The 20,280-nt window shown below is 51.0% G+C and overlaps 1 protein-coding gene across 1 annotated transcript in view; it reads left to right on the top strand.

Moving 5' to 3' along the window:
• SLC25A17 (solute carrier family 25 member 17) overlaps nt 1–20,280 on the top strand; it is a 329,224-nt gene that overhangs the window by 96,286 nt on the left and 212,658 nt on the right. The window contains exon 3 of the mRNA XM_069231144.1: nt 18,068–18,128. Coding sequence (XP_069087245.1) covers nt 18,068–18,128 — 61 coding nt within the window. The remainder of the gene's footprint in view (nt 1–18,067; nt 18,129–20,280) is intronic.

Below are 20,280 nucleotides of genomic sequence, written 5' to 3' on the forward strand. Positions count from 1 at the left end.
GGGAGTAGACACAAGTATTTTTATGTGTGGCTGTGTAGTAGTGGTCACATTTCTTCACTTGTTCTTAAAGAACAGGCACCAGCAAATTCATTGACCGGGCAATTCTGCAAACTTCAAACGCCATTAGCGAATCCCAACCTCTGCCCCTCCTAAGGATGATAGCCAGCAAGCTACTATCCACAATCACATTTGGGACAGTACCATTTAGAGAAAAGCTAACAAGATGGATGGAAAGGGCTTACGTTACTTGTTTCATAAGTATTTTTTCTCTACCGGATTGAACAGCACATGCACAGATTCGTATAGCATTTTGTGTGATCTTGCAACATCTGTCACTGCATGCAAAATTATTAGCCTACTGTTTAATAGCCGAGCAAGCACAGACTGACACCGTAAAACATACTATTTGAATGGTAATAATCTCCCCTTTGTCCAGATGGCATTGTCATTTGAAATCTTCATTGACTGTCTTGGAGGCACAAAAAATGTGGGCAAGTAACCTCCCAGCCACTCAGTTGTCTAAATTGCTTTACAGCATACAAAACTCATATATACGTAACGGGATATGCATTCATTGAAACGTTAGGCGCACGGTTGCTGGACACTCAAACTCTGTGAACCTTGTGTTCTACCATCCTACCTCTTTCAGCTGCTTAGCAAGGAAATGAAAAAACAACGGATGAAATTTAGATTTGGATTAAGTCCCGTAAAAGCTTGCTGGTACGACAGGAAGCAACACGATGACAACAGGCAATGCAGACTTTGAGCTAGTGATGTAGAATCCTTGAATCATATTATCTGCTTTTGTGAACCATTAATTCAGTATGGAAGATTCTGGCTGCATCCAATATTTCGAGCATTAAATATTCAGACTTGCCATGACGCTGCACAATCCTACTTGAAAGGCAAATCCACACAGTTATCTGCTCTTTAAAAAAAAAAAAAAAAAGTTTTTTAAAGGCACAATCTTACTTCTGCATGATTGGGCAGCAAAAGCATTAGTGACCCGTCAGATGACAGCCAGCGTGCCCCCCACAGGCACGCCTTCCTTTAACTGAAGAAAAGGACTTTTTATTAAACCTTGTGAATATGAGCACTTGGCAGTTTAATGTTTTCTTTTTTTTAGTTGGGCGTGCCAAACGTGGCTAAGAAGCTATGCAATCCATTTCAGTCATGTTGTAAAATATATATTTTTTTATATATTCAGTTTCGTGCATGTGTCACTTCACTCGATTTTATTGAAGGTTTTTAAGAAAACCTCCAGGGCACCTAGGCCCTTATTACAACCCTGCTGGTAAATGGCGCCGACCGCCGTGCTGACGGCCGCCAACATACTGTGACCGCGGCAGTATACCGTTACGGGTATTATGACCCACACAGAGAAATCCGCCACTATGTAGATACCCACACAAGTCCGCCAGCCCACAGGTCAGTGATCAATTGGCGGTACCAAAACCCACACCGTTATGCCAACAGAAATACGCCCACAGCATCAGGACCCACGAATCACTGCGGCGGTCGTTCAACCGCGGCAAACCATTGGCGGTACACACCACCCCGCTCAAAATACACACACACACACATACAAAACTACACCACATTGAACAATTCAAACTATACACACCTGACACACATACACACACCACACTCACACCCAATCCAATATAAAACACACACCCACATTACCCACAACCCTTTACGACAAAAAAAATATATTGCCAATTGAGAGAAAGACAAGCCAGGAGCACCCACTCAATCTGAGCCACATAACACCATCACCCATACACCGTCCACGCACCTCACACCACACACCCCAACCCATCACCCCACACGCCCTCACACATACCACCCACACTACATCCATGGCACTACAAAGACACCCAGGTTCTCAGAGGAGGAGCTAAGGGACATGGTGGAGGAAATCATCCGGGTAGAGCCACAGCTATTTGGATCACAGGTGCAGCAGACGTCCATTGCAAGGAAAATGGAGCTATGGCAGAGAGTCGTGGACAGGGTCAACGCCTTGGACAGCACCCCAGAATAAGGGATGACATCAAGAAGAGGTAGAACGACCTACGGGGGAAGGTGTGTTCTGTGGTAGCAAGACACCAGGTAGCCGTACAGAGGACTGGTGGTGGACCCCCACCTCCTCCCCAACATGGGAGGAGCAAGTCTTGGCGATCATGCATCCTGAGGGCCTCGCAGGAGTAGCAGGAGGACTGGATTCTGGTAAGTCAACTCTACTACTATATCCCCCACCCTATCTGCATGCCATCACAAACTCCTACCCCTACCCTCACGCCATCACTCCATCACCTCACATATACCCCACTATCACAACCTACCCATCCCAATACTAAGCCCTGCATACAACAACAATGCATGGACACCCATCACAGACCTGCATGGACACCCATCACCACAGCATGCACACTAGTGACAATCACTTAGCCAAACCAATAACCTCTCACACAACCCAAACGTGCCTTGCTAATAACAACCATAGAGGGAAACATATCCATGCACACGCAGATACAATAAAACTGCATTTACATCCCCATAGGACTCCCACTCAGAGTCACCGGAGAGGAGGTGCCAGCCACATCCAGTCCCCCCCAGAAGAGCTCTGCACGCCTGGCTCACGATGACCAACCTGGCCCATCAGGGGCCTCTGGACAGTCGGTTACCCGGCCACAGTCCCAACCCTCTACAGAGCCTCCCCCCTCAGGAAACACCAGCACATCACCCACCCAGTGGGCCCATACCTCTGTCCCCAGGGCACGTCAATCAGCAATGTGTCCACCACTACAGGGACCCCAGGCAACCCCACAAACCCAAGACAATCGGAGACCTGGGGTCAGTGGCAGTGGGCACACGGTTCAGGGGACAGAGGCACAGGACAAAAGGGAAGCTGGGAGGACTGCTGCGCGACAGGGGGAGGACAGGCCCAGGGAACCCACTCTCCACGAGGCACTTGCAGGCATCCTGGGAGCATACCACCATTCCCAGGAGACCATGGGCAAGATAATGTACACGTTGCTGGAGACCCAGCAGCTGCATCAGAGACAGTATCTGGGGATCAGGGAGGACCTCGGAGACAACCACACCACCCTGGTCACCATTGCAGGGGTGCTGGCAGACATGGCCAACACCATGTGGGAGGCAGTGGCATACGAATGGGCCCCTGACACTAGCCAAACCGAAGAACAGCCCTCCGCCGGCGCTAGTGGACAGGAGGCCCCGCCACAGGACCAACAGGCCACCAGCACCCCACCCCCTGTAGAAGGAGAATCACCACGCAAACGGTCTCTGCGATCCAGGCAGAAGCCAGAGAACATTGGCAAGACCCTGCCAGGAAATAGGACTCTCCTGATTGCCACCCTTCTGTCCCACTCTGTCACCCTGTCCACCTTCAACTGACATTGCTCCACTTTCTATGCCCCCTTGGACAATGCACCTGTGATACAAATAGACTGAACTCTACCCTGGACTTTCCTCCATCAGCAATCCAGCCCATTGCAATACCCCCTCCACTTATTAGCACAAAAATAAACACCCTTGGAACAAATACAAGTATGGAGTCTGTCAATTGATTAAAATATGTATTCATTTAACAAGCTGTAAACATTGGAATTCAACTGTACAGTTATGTATACATAGGTATGACCGATAGTTGCCAGCAGTAAACACACCAGGAGCCAGAGTGGGGCACAGATATCTGGAAATAGAGATGCCAAAGGGTACAGTAAGTGGCCATAGAATTTTGAAAATTAGGCTGCCGTGTACAATGTCCAACATAAAACTGCAATGGAAATTGAAGTTACAGTGTCTTACCTGTGTGTCATTGGAAGTACTGTTGAATGAGTGAACTTCAGTTGTCCACATCTTCTTCCTCTGCCTCCTCTTCCTCACTGTCCACAGGCTCCACCGCTGCCACAAGACCATCTCCAGGCTCATCTTCCTACAGAAAATGCAACTGGCGTCTCAAGGCCAGGTTGTGCAACATGCAACGATGATCTGGCACACCTTCTTGGGTGAGTAGTACAGGGATCCACCTGTCAGATGGAGGCACCGGAATCTGGCCTTCGGGAGGCCGCAGGTTCTTTCAATTATCTTCCTTGTTCGTCCATGTGCCTCATTGTAATGTTCCTCTGCCCTTGTCCTGGAATTCCTCACTGGGGTCAGTAGCCATGAGAGGTTGGGGTAACCAGAGTCACTTGCAACTATTGAGGGATACCTGTTAGACAGACACTCACCCTTAGGGACAACCCCACACCCATATACCTACATCAACTGGGTGGGGACCATGGGCACACCCAGTGCCTCTGGAGTTGAGACATCACATATGGAATGCTGCTATTCCTCAAGAAAAAAGGCATCATGCACAGAGCCAGGATACTTGGCATTGACATGGGAAATGTACTGGTCCGCCAAACACACCATCTGCACATTCAGAGAGTGAAAGCTTTTTCTATTTCTGAACGCTTGTTCATTTCTCCAGGGGGGGGTACAGATGCTATATGTGTACCATCAATGGCACCAATGATGTTGGGGATATGTCCAGGGCATAAAAGTCAGCCTTCACTGTGGCCTAATCCTCCACCTGGGACAATACGATGTAGCTGCGCATGTGTTTCAGCAGGGCAGACAACACTCTGGTCAACACGTTGGAGAACATTGGCTGAGACATCCCTGATGCCATGGCACTGTTGCTTGGAATGAACCACTTGCCAGGAAATGGAGCACTGACAGGACCTGCACAAGAGGGGGGATACTTGTGGGCTGGCGGATAGCTGAAATCAGGTCTTGCTCCAATTGGGCACACAGTTCTTGGATTGTGGCCCTATCAAATCTGTAAGTCAGGATAACGTGTCTGTCCTCTATTGTCGCCAGGTCCACCAGAGGTCTGTACACGGGGAATGTCTCCATCTCCTATTCATCCTCACTGGTTGAACTCTAGGGTGGAAAACGGTGAGCAGAGGGTCATATTCACACATATGTGAAAAAAAATGCATTTCTTCCTTTACAGAAACAGTATGTGAATTTGAGAGTCAGTTGATGTGCCAGTGTCTGCTGTGACGCAGTTAGGTGCCATGGCCGGTGCCCCCCTGAAATGGTGGCTGCCTGACCTGTGAGGAGAGACAAGTGGAATTGAGGTAATTCCACTGGCGCTGTGCGCCGTTACGGTCGACGACCGCCGTGCAACTTGGCATTGGTTATCATTGGGGCCTATGGGTCACAGGAGCCAATGGTGATGTACACCGCGAACGTGACCTGCATTTTCCATCTGTTCACTCACTTGCTACCTGAACTTCAACAGGAGAAGACCTACACTGCATGCGCTGCTGTGACCTGTGTCTGGAAGCGACAATGGCTCGAGTGTCTGGGGAAAGGGCCCCCGCCTTCAGTTCGGAGGAGTTGGAGAGACTGGTGGATGGGGTCCTACCCAGTACACTTTACTCTATGTTCCTCCAGACAAACAGGTGAGTACACTGTGAGCATGATGCGTGGGCCATGAATGTATGGAGTGCTGTGTGTGTGTAAGCCTTGTGTAGGGGGGGCTGAGGGGTCCTGGGCAGAGTGCTGCATGTATGGTGGTCAATGTCTGTGTGTAAGGGGATGGGAGGGATATGGTGGGCTATGAGTATGAGAGTCCGGATGGTATGACTAATCCCTTTTCTGCTGTTTTTTTCCTGCAGGTCAGCGCCCATCAGAAAAAGGGTATTTGGCGTGCCATCACCAAGGAGGTGCGGACCCTGGGGGTCTTTGACAGACGGAGCACCCACTGCCGCAATCGGTGGGAGGACCTACGCCGCTGGGACTGGCCTCCCAACGAGAAAGGGGTGTCCGTCGTACCCTGACCCGCCTGATGTTCTGCATCCTGGCGGTGGCCTATCCAGAGTTAGATGGGCACTTGAAGGCATCACAGCAGCCACAAGGGGGTGAGTACAGATTCTGAAGCATGACTTTGCGCGCGTGAAGGTTGTACCTGGGTGGGGGATGTGGGCTGTGGGTGCCCGTAGGCCGGGGCGAAATGGCAGGGTAGGTCCCTTGATGGTCAAGCTCTGAAGCGCTCCAACCCCAATAGTGTTAGTGGGCATCTACTACTGGGCAGGGCCCTGTTGGTTTCAGGTGTCCAGCTAATGGCGTTAGGCATTGTACCCCATGGGCTGGTGACTAGCTTTGTAACTGGTAGTGCATGGCCTAGTTCATAGGGCTGATCCCTGTGTGTTGTGCACGCCAACAGTAGTGTTGTTGCTGGCATTGACCAAGTGTATCCTCTGTCTCTCCCCCTCCTTCTTGTTTTGTCACCCTGCCCTTGTGTGCATTAGCATAATATGGCGGAGGAGCAGAGGCACGGTGACGGAGGGAGCTGCATCCCACATGGGCCTGGAGGCTGAATCCACTGACGGTGAGGGCACCAGTGGGACAGAGGGCGAGGGGTGCACAACGACAGAGACAGGAGGGGACACTACAGACATCGACGAATCCTCCGATGGAAGCTCCCTGGCGATGGTGGACACCTCTGTGCCCACCCCAACGACAGGTACAGCCGCCACCCCCATACCAACACCACCCTCCCAGCAGCCCCTCAGCGTGTTTCCCGTGACCGCTCACCCAGGAGGGTAGGGCATCTCCTTCACCCCAGGCACCTCAGGCCCTGCCGCAGTCAGCCCTGCTGCCCTCAGTGAGGAAGCTATTGACCTCCTGAGATCCCTCACTGTTGGGCAGTCAAGCATACTAAATGCCATCCAGGGTGTCGAAAGGCATTTGCAACAAACAAATGCATACCTGGAGGGCATTCACTCTGGCGTGGCAGCCCAACAGAGAGCATTTCAGGCTCTGGCCTCCGCACTGATGGCAGCCATTGTCCCTGTCCCAAGCCTCCCCCCTCCAACTTCCTCTACCCAGTCCCAATCCCCTCAACCCCAACCTATCCCAAGCACATCTCAGACCAGCAATCACCCAAATCAACACACAGAAGTGGCTCAGGCAAACACAAGTACCATCCTCATGCAGACACACTAACATCCACTGCCTCCACTGTGTCCCCCTCCTCCTCCACCTTCCTCTCAGTAGCGTCTCCACTCACACCTGCATGCACTACATCCTCATCCACTACCTCCATCACCAGCACGCCTATCACTACACGCCCCTCACTGGCAGTCACCATCCCCACATCCATGCACACCTACCCTGTGTCCTCTCCCACTGTGTTTGTGACCACTCCACCCAAAGTACACAAACGCAAGCACACACCCACCCAACAGCCATTCACCTCACAACAGCATCCAGCTCATGCACCTGCACCCAAACACAGCACGGACACCTCCTACAAGCACTCCCTCTCCCTCCACTCCCAAACCTTCACCCTCTTCCAGCCCCAATGTCCCTAAGAAGCTTTTCCTAGCCAACATTGAGCTATTCCCTACCCCCACCTCGGTCCATGGTGGCCAGAACCCAGTCCAGCACCTCAGCCACCAAGTCCACGTCCGCAGTGGTTTCTGCATCTTTGAGAGGCTCCAAGGAGGCACCCGTCAGCCCAGCTGGTGTGCCTCCAACACCTGCCTAGGCCAAGAAGGTTCTGCCACCTGGCAAGGGCAAGAAGGGGACAGCATCCAGCAAGGAGAAGGAGCCACAACCAGCCAGCAAGGCCAAGTCAACGACTCCAGCTGGCAGAAGCAAGGAGGCACCACCATCTGCCAAGGGCAGGAAGGGGCACAGAACACTAGCCTGGGCACTTCAGCTGTCTGAGGCTGCAAGTGAAGGCCTGGAGGCTACCACCACAACCGCCAGCACCCCCACCTGCACCACAGCCAGCACCACCACCTGCACCGCCACCTGCCCCGCCACAAGAAGCACCACTGCCAGTGACAGCAACCCCAGTGGGCAGCTGTCCGAGGCTGCAGGGGAAGAGTTGGAGCTTCCCCCCACCACTGGCAGCACCGCCACCTACACAGCGGCCAGCACCGCCACCTGCACCACCGCAAGCACTGCCACCTGCACCGCCGCCAGTAACACCACTGCCAGCAGCAGCAGCCCCAGTGGGCAGCCGTCCGAGGCTGCAGGGGAAGGGCTGGAGCCTCCCCACCACCACTGGCAGCACCGGCACTGCCACCAGTGTACAGCTGTCCCCACCGGCGGATGGACTGTAGTCCTACCTCCATGGAGTGTCATGCATCCTGTCGACAGAAAATCGTGAGGGTCTGACACCCAGGTGAGTGACTGTGACCTTGCACTCCCAAGATCTGCATCACAGGGCACAAAGCCTCCTCCAGAATCAGTGGAAGACGGCATCCACTCACACTATCCTTGGCAGGATGAAGCACGCTGTGCACAAAGCCCCCTCCAGAACCAGTGGAAGAAGGCATCCACTCACCCTATCCTTGGCAGGATGAAGCACGCTGTGCACAAAGCCCCCTCCAGAACCAGTGGGAGAAGGAATCCACTCACCCTGTCCTTGGCAGGTTGAAGCTCACTGGGCACAAGGCCCCCTCCAGAACCAGTGGAAGAAGGCATCCACTAGAGAGACTTTGGCCTTGCAGTCCCCAGGACCAAGCAGTGGGAAAAGCACCCACTAGAGAGTCTGTGGCCTTGCACTCTCCAAGACCAAGCAGTGGGCAAACCACCCACTTGAGAGACTGTGGCTTTGCACTCCCCAGGACCAAGCGAACCACCCACTTGAGAGACTGTGGCTTTGCACTTCCCAGGACCAAGCAGTGGGCAAACCACCCACTTGAGAGACTGTGGCTTTGCACTCCACAGGACCAAGCAATGGTCATGGAGCCCCCTCCAGGAGCAGTGGCGTTGTACCATCTTCCGGCTGAGGGGCCCCCGTCTCTTTCCCCCTGAGGTGCCAGTGTGTTTTCGACCTGGTGCCCCTGCAGTGTTGTCTCCATATTGAGGCAGGAGTCAAGTGTGGGCTTGGCCTATATGTTTTGGCCCAGTGGGCCACGGACATTTTGAGTGGGCACTGTCCTGCCTTTTGTATGTACAGGGGAATGCCCTGTTGATAGACTGATCAGAGATATTTGTCTACGCTTTTCCACCCATTCTCTTGATTCCCAGAGTGATCAACCAATTCTACAGGGCCAAGACCAAAATTATACTAATAGCCCCAAAATGGCCCCATCATTGGTGGTACACAGATCTCCTACATCTATCAGCAAAGCCTCAAAGGCGGCTTCTTTGCAGACTGGATCTTCTCCACAAGCTAGAGAGGAAGGCATTCCATCCCAACCTTCCCTCGCTGAGCTTGACAGCATGGCCCCTGAATCCCTGCAATATAGTCATCTAGATCATTCGCAGGAATGCATGAACATCTTCAAGGAGTCTAAAAGTCCTTCAACACAGCATTGTTATTCATTCAAGCCCGAATGACTCCAATCCAATGCTAAGACAGGAGGATGTCATACTACCCTCCCTCCTTCACCTAGCAAACTCAGGTTTACAGTTTTCATCGATTAAGGTACATCTTGCAGCCATTACTGCTTATCAAAAATCACCCTCTCAAGCATCATTCTTTACAATGCCTGTAGTTAAAGATTTTCTAGAGGGCTTAAGGAAAGTTTTTCCACCAGTTCGTACACCTTCCCCTCTGTGGGAATTGATTGTGATCTTGTCTAAGCTCATGGGTCCCCCAGTTGAGCGTATACACAAAGCTTCTTTACAACATTTTAAATGGAAGACAGCATTTATTGTTGTCATCACTTAGGCATGCAAAGTCAGCGAAATTCAGGCTCTCTGTTCTAAAGAACCCTACACATATTTTATGATAACAGGGTGGTAATCAGGATGGGTCCTCATTTCTTATCTAAAGTGGTGTCTGATTTCCATATTAACCAGACCATCTCTCTTCCAACGTTCTTTCCTAAACCATCTACAGCAGCAGATATAACTTTTCATTTCTTGGATCTAAAAAGAGTACTAACATGTTATCTTGATAAGACTAAAGATATCAGACAGTCTGATCATTTGTTTGTGATCTATGACCCCATGAGAACAGACATAGATGCCTCAAAGCAAACCATTTCTAGGTGGATAGTCTCATGTATTGTATTTACTTACCAGTTGGCTAACAAATAATTGACTGCCAGACCCAAAGCCCATTCTACAAGGGACAAGGCGGCAACAAAAGCCCTTCTGAAGAATGTTCCCATCTCCGAAATCTGCAAAGCCACAACGTGGAGATAGGTACGTACTTTTACAAGGCATTACTGTCAAGATTCAGATCCTATGGCAGACACTCAAGTGGGTCAGGCTTTTTAAAGAAATATATTTAAATAGAACGAGTAAACTGCTTGTGCTCACGCTTCTTTGTCCGCAGGGGTGTGGGATGGAATTGCTAATCTTTTCAGTGCTTATGACTATTTTTGAGGATCCCCTGAAAGAGAAGGATAAGTTACTTACCTGTAAATCCTGGTTCTCTTCCAGGGTAATCTTCATCAAAGTCACAAGCAACCCGGCTGCCTCCCCGTCCCCGCCGCATTGAAAAATGTATGATGTGCTCTATAGTATATATTGTCCCATTCCTCGTCGGAGAACTCCCTTTCCAGCTCCCCCTCCCATCTAAGTTGCCCCTTAGACTTAGCCAGGCGTTCCCCTCATTGTAAGAGTCTATATAATTCTGAAAGGACTCGCCTGTCATCCTTCTTTGTCAACAGCCATTTTTCGAACGGCGTGAGCGGCCTATCCATCAGTGCTCTGTGTTTGCCGGCAGAAGAGCCCAATGCCTCACCTGGTAGTACATCAACCTGTCTGCCTCTGTCAGACCATAAGTTTCCCTCATCTGATCAAAAGAAACTACTCCCTGTGCATCAAACAGACTCCCCACCCTTTTACAGCCTCCATCATACCGTCGGCGCAGGCCCTCCAGACACAGCCCAGGCTCAAAGTCAGGGTTCGCCTCTATCGGGGTCATAGGGGACGGGAACGACGTAAGCCCCGCTCGACATGCCACTGCGTCCCAAACACCTAACATCGCTCCCGTAATCGGGGAGGAGTATAGGCCCCGCGCCCTATGTCGACGTCGAAGCCAAGGTTCCTTCCAAATGTGCGATCCCACTACCGCCTGGTCCATGAAACACCAGTGTTTCTCTGTAAGTGGACGGCTCCACTCCAAGAGAAAGCGCAGCAATGTGGTCATCTTCACCGCCGCTACCCTGCCCAGCCATGAAAGTTTGTTTCGCTCAGCTCTCCAGATCGCGCTGCACCTCCCGGACTAATGTCGCATAATTCAAGCTCACCGTCTTCGTAACTGAAGACGCCAAACCAATACCCAAGTAATGGAGTCGTGATGAGGACCAAAGAAACGGATATCAAGTCTTTAACTCTTGCTCATGTTCTGGATTCACAGACAATCTAAGGTCTTGGGATTTCTGCATATTTACCCGGAACCCCGAGATCTGGCTAAACTCCATTATCGCCATTAGTTCAGGCAGTGAGGTCGTGGGTTCAGCCAGGGTCAGAATCACATCATCTGCATACAGCGTGATAAGGTGATGATCCCCTCCAAACTTAACCCCTGAGACCAAGGGGCTGTTGCGTAGGCGCTGTGCATAGGGCTCCATGTAAAGCGAGAACAAAAGGGGGGAGAGAGGGCACCCCTGCCGAGTCCCCCGTCCAATCAGGAACGGTAAAGAGACTGTACCATTAACCCAGACCACAGCCCTAGGCGAGCGATAAATGCACTGAACCCACCTCCTGAAGCCACGGCCCAATCCATAACACTCCAAGACTCAGAATAAGTAGGGCCAATGGACGCTATCAAATGCCTTCTCCGCGTCAATAGAGAGGAGTAGCGTCTCCCTACGAGATCTGTTAGTTTTATCTATCAAATGTAGCAGTCGCTTCGTATTATCACTACACTGACAATGGGGTATAAAGCCCGCCTGGTCCGGATCTATAAGACCTGGCATATAGGGATTAAGGCGGTGGGCCAGTATTCCAGTAAAGAGCTTAGCATCTATGTTCAAAAGCGAGATTGGTCTGTACGAGGAACACTCCTCGGGATCTTTCCCTTGCTTGTGTATCACCGCAATGGTAGCTTCGGACATGCTGGGCACAAGAGCCTCCGACTCCTGAAAGGAGTTGAAAAGACGTGCCAAGAGCGGTGCAAGCTCCACGCAGAAAGTCTTATAAAAGAGCGCCGTAAAGCCATCAGGGCCGGGAGACTTCCCCACCTTTAGCCTTGATATTGCCGAGATAACCTCCTCTACTCTGATAGGCTGATCCAAGGAAGACGCTTCCCTCTCACCAAGCGGAGTAATTTCTAACCCCTCAAGGAATGCGGCTGGATTTGCATCGCTCTGAGGATCAGCCGTATATAACACTCAATAATATTTGGCGAACGCTTCTGCAATATGATCATCTGTGTGGGCCTCCCTCCCTGAAGGTGAGCGAACCATTTTTATCGGTGCTGCCGCGCGCTATGCTATCAAGTGATGCGCCAGGAGCTTGCCACACTTATTACTCCCAATGTAATATTTATGCTTAAGCCTTGCTATCGCATACTCTGCCCTGTCCCAGTCCAACCGCCTCAACTGCTGCCTCATTTTCTCCAGTTCCCGCCAAATTCTCGGTGCACCCGTGGACTTATGGGATTGCTCCAATGCGGTCACCTTTTGTTTTAGCGCCGCCCTCTGCTCCCTCCGTGCCCTATTATCTCTTTCTGATAGCGACATTACCTCCCCCGCACCACTGCCTTCAGAGCCTCCCACAGAGTCTCCAAACTGGTTGTCCCATCATCATTGTGGCTAAGATAATCCGAAATCACGCGTCGTATCGACTCCTCCCTTTCTCTATTCTGCAAGATCTTGTCCCTAAAACGCTAGCTCGAATTGCCCACCCGACCTGCATCCACCCCAACCTCCACCGTGTTAGGCGCATGATCTGTAAGGGCCCTGGGCTCTATTGTGGACTCTTGAACTCGAGAAGCAAATTCTTGTGAGGCCAAAAAAAAGTCAATCCGTGCGTACGTCTTGGTAGCCACCAAATAAAAGGAATAGTCCCTAAGCGAAGGATGTGCTCTCCTCCAAACATCCTCCAGTCTGCACTCGGCCAACCACTGTCGCCCTGCCGTCGTCAACGCACCAGTCTACCCAAAGCGGTGCCCATATCTGTCAACCTCATTGTCCATTACCAAATTAAAATCACCTCCCACTAAAACGGCACTATCTGGTGTCGCAAGCGCCGGGGCAATCGCCTGTTTCAGGAAGGATTCTTGCTGTGTATTGGGGGCATACACAGAAGCAATGGTAAAGCAGAAAGCCCCCACCCGTAGTCTAAGGGCCAGGAGTCTGCCCTGTAACTCGTATCTTTGCTATTACTTCCCCAGAGAAGGTCTTTGAGAGCAATATCGCCACCCCAGCATGTTTCGTGGAGGACGAGGACCAGAACTGTCTAGGAAACCACTTTGAGCGCATACAATATGTGTCCCTAGCCAGTAGAATGGTTTTCCTGTAAGAGGCAAATGTGACTAACAGAGCGCTCAAGCGTCAACAGGATCGCTAATCTCTTAGCCGGACTGTTAAGACCACGGACATTCAAGCTTAGACGCTTAAGAGACATATGACCCAGTATCAAAATCTCTCATGGGGAGGTTCCACCGGGGGAGCCTGCGCCCAAACCAGTCCCAAGGCCGCTCCGAACCAGGGGGGCCGGCAGCCAAGACAACTTGTATACAAGATCCAGGGGAAGCACACCAACTTACAACCATAACGCACAACAGGTGCTCATAACCATAAAGTCCTCTATCACTCATCTCCTAAGAGGCAGTCTCAACAGGGGCAGCACAATCACTCAAGTTCGTCGTATAGCGTCCAACGGCTCCGCCGCCCAGGTCCCGTCGCTACAGTCACATGACCTGAATTGTTGCGGCCCACCTCCGAGCCACCATCCCAGCCCTCCAGCCATTAAGCATGTGTTCCAGCGGCCACGCTACTAAGTACAGATTGCCGCTCCTAGGCCTGCTCCGATGTTGTAGGTCGCTGCTGTTTCCTCTTCCTCTCCTTACGCCGCCATCGCGGTCGATCCCTGTCAGCCATGACCATAGTTGTGCCCTCTTCCTGGGTGTCTCCCTCCAAACGAAGAATCTTTCTCGCTTCCTGCACTGATTTCACCTGGTAGAGCTGTTCTTCCCAACGAAAGATGAGGCGGAAAGGGTGCCCCCAAGAGTAAGATACCGAGTGTGCCCGCAGGTGCTCCGTGATGGGCTTAAATTTGCATCGCCTCTACAGAGTCCGCATCAAGAGGTCTTGAAATAAGTGTAGCGTGTGCCCTCGAAATTGAATCTGTGGAAGATTACGGGCCTTCTGCAAGATGCTTTCTTTAAGCCCATAATTATGAACACATGCCAGGATATCATGCAGACGCTCTCCGGGTCCGCCACTGTGGCCCGCACGATGGACCCTATCTAGTGTAATCTCCCGGGCACCCTCAAGGCCAAGCACAGAGTCAAACAGCGCCACCACAAATTCACTAATGTCCTCCTTCTCTGCTCCGAGTGGCACACCCCTGATGCGAATGTTATGCCGTCGTGACCTATTTTCCAAGTCTTCAACCGCAGACTGCAGGAGTTCCTGCTGGTCACGTAGGCGTATGACCTCTTGTTGCATGCCCGCTAACTCCTCGCCACGAGAGATCTCGCCATCTTCAACCTGGGCCACCCACTCGCCCAGAGACGTGACCTCCACTCGTAGCTCTTTCACCTCTTGGAGAATGTCTCTACAAAGTTCCTGCAGGTCACTCCGCATCGAGTGAAACAATGAGGTAATGAAACCCTTCGTGACCGGGGCTTCCCCGTCCTCCTCTGTCTCCCCACGTACGTCAGGAGACCGTCCCACCGCCAGGCCCTCAGTCGACTTGCCTTGTACCGGGTGAGATCTGGTCAACATTTCTCTCACCGACTGATCTCGTTTTGGCTTGGAGGACGTCATAGCCCCGAGTGCCTCTCTGAGGCCCGTGCCCGTCACGTCTAGAGCCTCTTCGCCAATGGGTGGCCTGACCCTGTAGCGCCTGTCCAAGCTCCACCAACCTGGAGCAGGGGCGCAAATATGCAGTGTTGCGCTGTGTTGCGCTCGGGACCTCCAGCCCAAAAAAAATGGCCGCCGCGGGCCACGGAGACCCGCCGCACCCCCGCTCCGCTTCAGGCCCTCCGTTGCGAGGTTCAGCACTCTCCGCTGCTCCGACGCGGGCCCCGGCCGTCCCGCACCCAGCCACCCCACTCGGCTCAACCACCCCTCGCCGCGGCCGCTGACCGCAAGCACGGTCCAGACCGCAAGGCCCAACACCGCCGCCGCTCTCCTCGGAGGGCGGCCCGCCTCTCCGTCGAGGCGTCCACAGTCTCCCGGTCCCCCTCAGCCAGCTAGGAGAGCCTGGGGCTCCAAAAGACGGGGCCACAAAGCTTTTACTGGGACCCGGGCGGTGGAGCTCAGACGAACGTGTCTGCTCACGCCGCCATCTTGGCCATGCCCCCTGAACACAATTTTAATGCTACATATACATTTAATAATGTATATACATGTGTGTTTATATGTGCTCCGGGGTCCCCGAACATGGGTGGGAATATTCAGTGCTTATGACTTTGATGAGGATTCCCTGGAAGAGAACTAGGATTTACAGATAAGTAACTTATCCTTTTCTATTTCAAAAGTTGACACCGAGTACAATTATTCAAAGGAGTCAATAGTCCTAGGGGGGAAAGTGTTAGCACATTTAACAGTTAAGAGCACAACTTACAATTCCAGTCTTCGGGGATTAGGATGTCCACAGGTCAAAGTTTAGGCTGAACCCTAAAGTGCACCACCAGCAACACGGGTCGGCTGGTCCAGAGGTCGAAGTTGACATCAGGTTTACAATGTAATCCTATGAGAAGTGGGCATGTGCGATAGAAAGGAGATTGCCGGTAAATACCTGCTGTGCCAGGACACAGGCCTGGGGGGTTTAGGTCCGCACCCAAGGGGGGGCCACAGGTTCACATCAAACGCACATCTTCAGCGGATCAGGGGCAGCCGAGTGCAGGGTTCAAACCGAGCTGGACACCCAATGCTTTTCAATAGGGGGACCCCAAGGGTCACAAAAGATGCTGCAGGCTGGGTCCAGCGGTTCATTTCCGGGAAACCAAAGTATGGACAGGTAGGGGAGGCACCTGCCGGATGTTACTGGACCATCAGTTAGATTCCCCAAGGCCAGGGGGCTGCGAGTGCAGGGGTCTCCTTAGGCGTTGGGTATCATTGTCGGATCCAGTTGTGGTTAGAGGGGTCCTCTGCATTCAGGCTTCATGTGTTGTTGTGTTGGCAAGGAGGGGTCAACTCAGGGTGGAGTCTTCACTCCTGGGGTCAGGTTGGCAGTCCTTCTTCTTTCTATTTTCTTCTTGAGATTGCCAGGAATCAGGTGAGTAAGGCCCAGGGGTGCCCCTAAATACTAGATTTAGGGGTGTTACAGAGGTCAGAAGGCAATAGACAATGGGTACTGTCCCTGAGGGTGGCTACACCATTTGTGTGCCCACTCCCTTTGGGGAGGGGGGTCACATTCCTTTCCCTATTGATCCCTCTCCCCCAAACTAAGATGGAGGATTCTGCAAGGAGGTTGGGGCACTTCAGCTCTGGACACCTCAGGGGTGGTCCTAGCTGCAGTAGTCACTCCTCCTTGTTTTACCTAATTTTCCCACCGGACCTGCCGCTAAAAGTGGGGCCTGGTCCAAAGGGATGGCATCTCCACTAGCTGGAGTGCCCTGGGGCACTGTAAGAGGAGGTCTGAGCCTTTGAGGCTCACCGCCAAGTGTTGCTGTTCCTGCAAGTGGGAGGTGTGAAGCACCTTCACCCAGAGCATGCTTTGTTTCTGACCCCAGAGACCACACAGGCTCTCACTCTATGGGGTCAGTAACTTGTCTGCTAGTGGCAGGCTGGCACAGACTGGTGAGCCCTGCACTAAAGGGTTGGGTAAAATACAGGCGGCATCTCTAAGATGCCCGCTGTGTGCATTTTACAATGAATCCAACACTGGCATCAGTGTGGGTTTATTGTGCTGAGAAGCTTGATACTAAACTTCCCAGACTTCAGTAAAGCTATCATGGAGTTGTGGAGTTCGTAATGACAATCTTCCAGCCCATGTACTTAAAATGGCCACACTGCACTTACAATGTCTAAGAATTGACTTAGACACTGTAGGGGCATATTGCTCATGCTGCTATGCCCTCACCTAATGTGTAGTGCACCCTGGCATAGGGCTGTAAGGCTGGCTAGAGGGGTGGCTTAACTATGCCACAGGCAGTAGTTTGTGGGCATGGTGTCCCGAGAGGGATGTCATGTCGACTCTACCTTTTTCTCCCAACCAACACACACAATCTGCTGCAGCTGGTAAGGACCCTACCTGGCCACAGGACCCTTGGTACCACTGGTACCTTCTACAAGGGATTTACCTATGCGCCAGGGTTGTGCCAATTGTGGAAGCAATGGTACAGTTTAGGGCAAGAACACTGGTGCTGTGGCCTGGTTAGCAGGATGCTAGCACACAATCAAGTTAGCATCAGATATCAGGCAAAAAGTGTGTTGGGGGGGGGGGACTGCAAACAAGAGGCCAGTTTTCTACAAATACCACTTTTAGAAAGATGTATATGATAGTTTTTTGGCTGTTGATGTGTGCACCTGGGAAACAAACTGTACTTAATGGAGACACAGAGGCTACTGTATTCTTGCTTTCTTGCTTTCTTCATCTGAGTTCTAGGCAGAGGTTGCATGATTGACTTAAAGTAGTGTCTTGTAGACTGGAGCGTGAGCACAACTTGGAGAGAGTCTGTCGTAAAAACCTAATTCTCATCAGATGAAGTGGGTCTCATATGCCCACCTTGACAAATCTGCTGCAGTTCTGGAGAATGGGTATTTTTAGAAGTATGCTCACTTAAGCCCAGCTAAGCCTTTGAGACCTTTTGGTTTTTGCATTCCACTCGAGAAGACAACATATATCTTTAACTCTGTGTCTCTAGTCGTATATCTCTTTGTGTGTGATAGTGCCTACATGATCAGTGGATGTACTAACAAGGACTTCTTTCTCCTCTTTCAACCTGCAGGGCAGTGTGACGGCCATGACTGTGTTTTTCCCACTAGATACCGCCAGACTTCGGCTCCAAGGTATCTCCTACTTTAATGTGACGGTGATTACAGGGGCAAAATAAAACTTTCTCAATTATAATGTTTTGCACCTGGTTTATTGATTCATTTGATTTGTAATGTGCCAACAACCAAGGTCTCTTCATAGTGTATTGAAAAGGGGAGTGGGCATCCTTTTGTGCAAGGGCAGCGGAAGGCCCACCACCATAGGGCAGGTGGCCAGTACTAGGGTTCAAAGGCTTCCTTGAAAGTTGTTTTTTCAGTGCTGTCTTAAAGGAAATTTGGAATTCAATGATCCACAACTTTCCAGAGTTAAATTCCGTGACCTCTTGTTTTTCGCGTGTGATTCTTTTTTTTTTTTCTTTTCATGAACTTCTGTGTCAATCCGATTTGTGGTGTTTGATCTCAGCCGGCAACCAGTAATTTAGGAATAATTTTCTAAAGCTAAATAGGGCTTGCTCCACAGTGCAATCTGTATATTGTTCAAAGCCATTTGAAGTAGGCAAGGAATGGAGTACTGGTGTGCTCTGTATTTTTATGTTCAGGCTCATTCATGCTGCTTAGCGTTTTAACCTTGAGGAATTTTGGACCTCGGTCCTTGCAGCACCCTAGTGTATTGTAGTCAGTAATAATTGTGGTTCTGTAGAAGCAATTGGGGGGTGGGGGGGTTCTTTCAAAGACCACAGGAAAAGATTGCTGTTCTTCACCACAGTGGGTATTTGGAGATGGAAAGGGGTATTTTAAGTTGAAGGTAAAATCCTGAGTGGCTCCCCTTGATCGTGATTTCAGTTTTGGATCCGTTGAGACATAAAATTTGCCCTTCATCCGGTCCTTAGGGGATCTTGTTTGGAATTCAGTTGTTTTCTCAACATGAATTTGTATTTCCTCTGCACACGTCTGGAATTTTTTTTTTTTTTGTACAGATCAAACAACATATACTCCTTCACTGTAGCAGTAGATGAAATTATTGAACCGTGTGCTTCCCCCCCAAACCCTTGGTCCCCCAAATACAAGTGAAAGAATGACTTCAGTAAAAGGACTGGATAGAGCTGAAAATTTCAGTCTCCTGTATCTCTCCCTACGAGAGTGTGGCAAGTATACTATGAAGTATCTTCTGTTTGTCGGGGCTCTCGTCCTAGCCCCAGCGGGGGACCACATAGTTCTCCTCTGCTTGCGTTCCACTTTCCCAGATCTCCTTCCATTTGTGAGGGCATCCCTGACTTTCATATACTGATCTATCTGCTAGCATGGCCAGTCTGTATTGTTTTCCCAGTCTCACAGGTGGGGTGCCTTCTCTGCCTTTCACATCCACACAGTATTGCCCTTGGCAGTGGTTAACCCCAGAGTCACCCACAGTCGATCCATCTTGGGTAAGTCTGACACATCCCATATGTTCAAAAGACACAGTTTAGCAGAAATTGTTAAACTGGCACACATATGGCACTCAATCGTGTGAGCACTGCCTGCCAATACTCCTCAATAACTGGACATGACCATAATGTATGAAACAAAGAACCCTCCAGCCCACATTTCCTTCAGCACTTAGAGAATGCAGAATGCATTTTAACCATGATTGTGTTGGCATAGTGGCTTCATTGTAGAATTTTTAACTGGATTAAACGGAAGCAGGAACAGCCACCTCCTTGGGGGACACCAGGGCTTCTTACCATTCCTCATGGTCCAGTCCTTCCAAGTCCATGTCCCATTGTGGCCTTAGGTAGAGAAGAGTGTCTGGAGAATTATTTATACTTTTTTTGTAGGTGAGGGAGATCGCCTTCTTGGGCATGTGCTCATCTAGTAACCTATCTTTCAGGGGTGGGGCTTCCGGTAAGTCTACCCCTTTTTAAATGGCCATTTGTAACTCATGTCTAGTTTGCAGGTAACGAAGGACTTCTGAGGGGGCCAATTGATATTCTTTCTGCATGTCAGCAAATGGGATTATCCCTCCATATCTCAACCTTGGAGAGTCCTATGAGGTCCCACTTATCGAACCCTGGAGGTGTCCCTAGTGTGCCTAATTTGGTGGTGTCCCAGAGGGGCATAGCCTATGTGATTTTTCCCAAAGCCCTGAGCGCTGTGTGCCAGGTGGTAAGGATCACCACAGTCAGAAAAGGGTCACCACTTCAGATTCCTGGTAAGCGCCCTGAGATGGCCACCCGGTTGCATGACCATC

This window comes from Pleurodeles waltl, chromosome 4_2 (assembly GCF_031143425.1).
Source record: "Pleurodeles waltl isolate 20211129_DDA chromosome 4_2, aPleWal1.hap1.20221129, whole genome shotgun sequence".
Classification (NCBI taxonomy): domain Eukaryota; kingdom Metazoa; phylum Chordata; class Amphibia; order Caudata; family Salamandridae; genus Pleurodeles; species Pleurodeles waltl.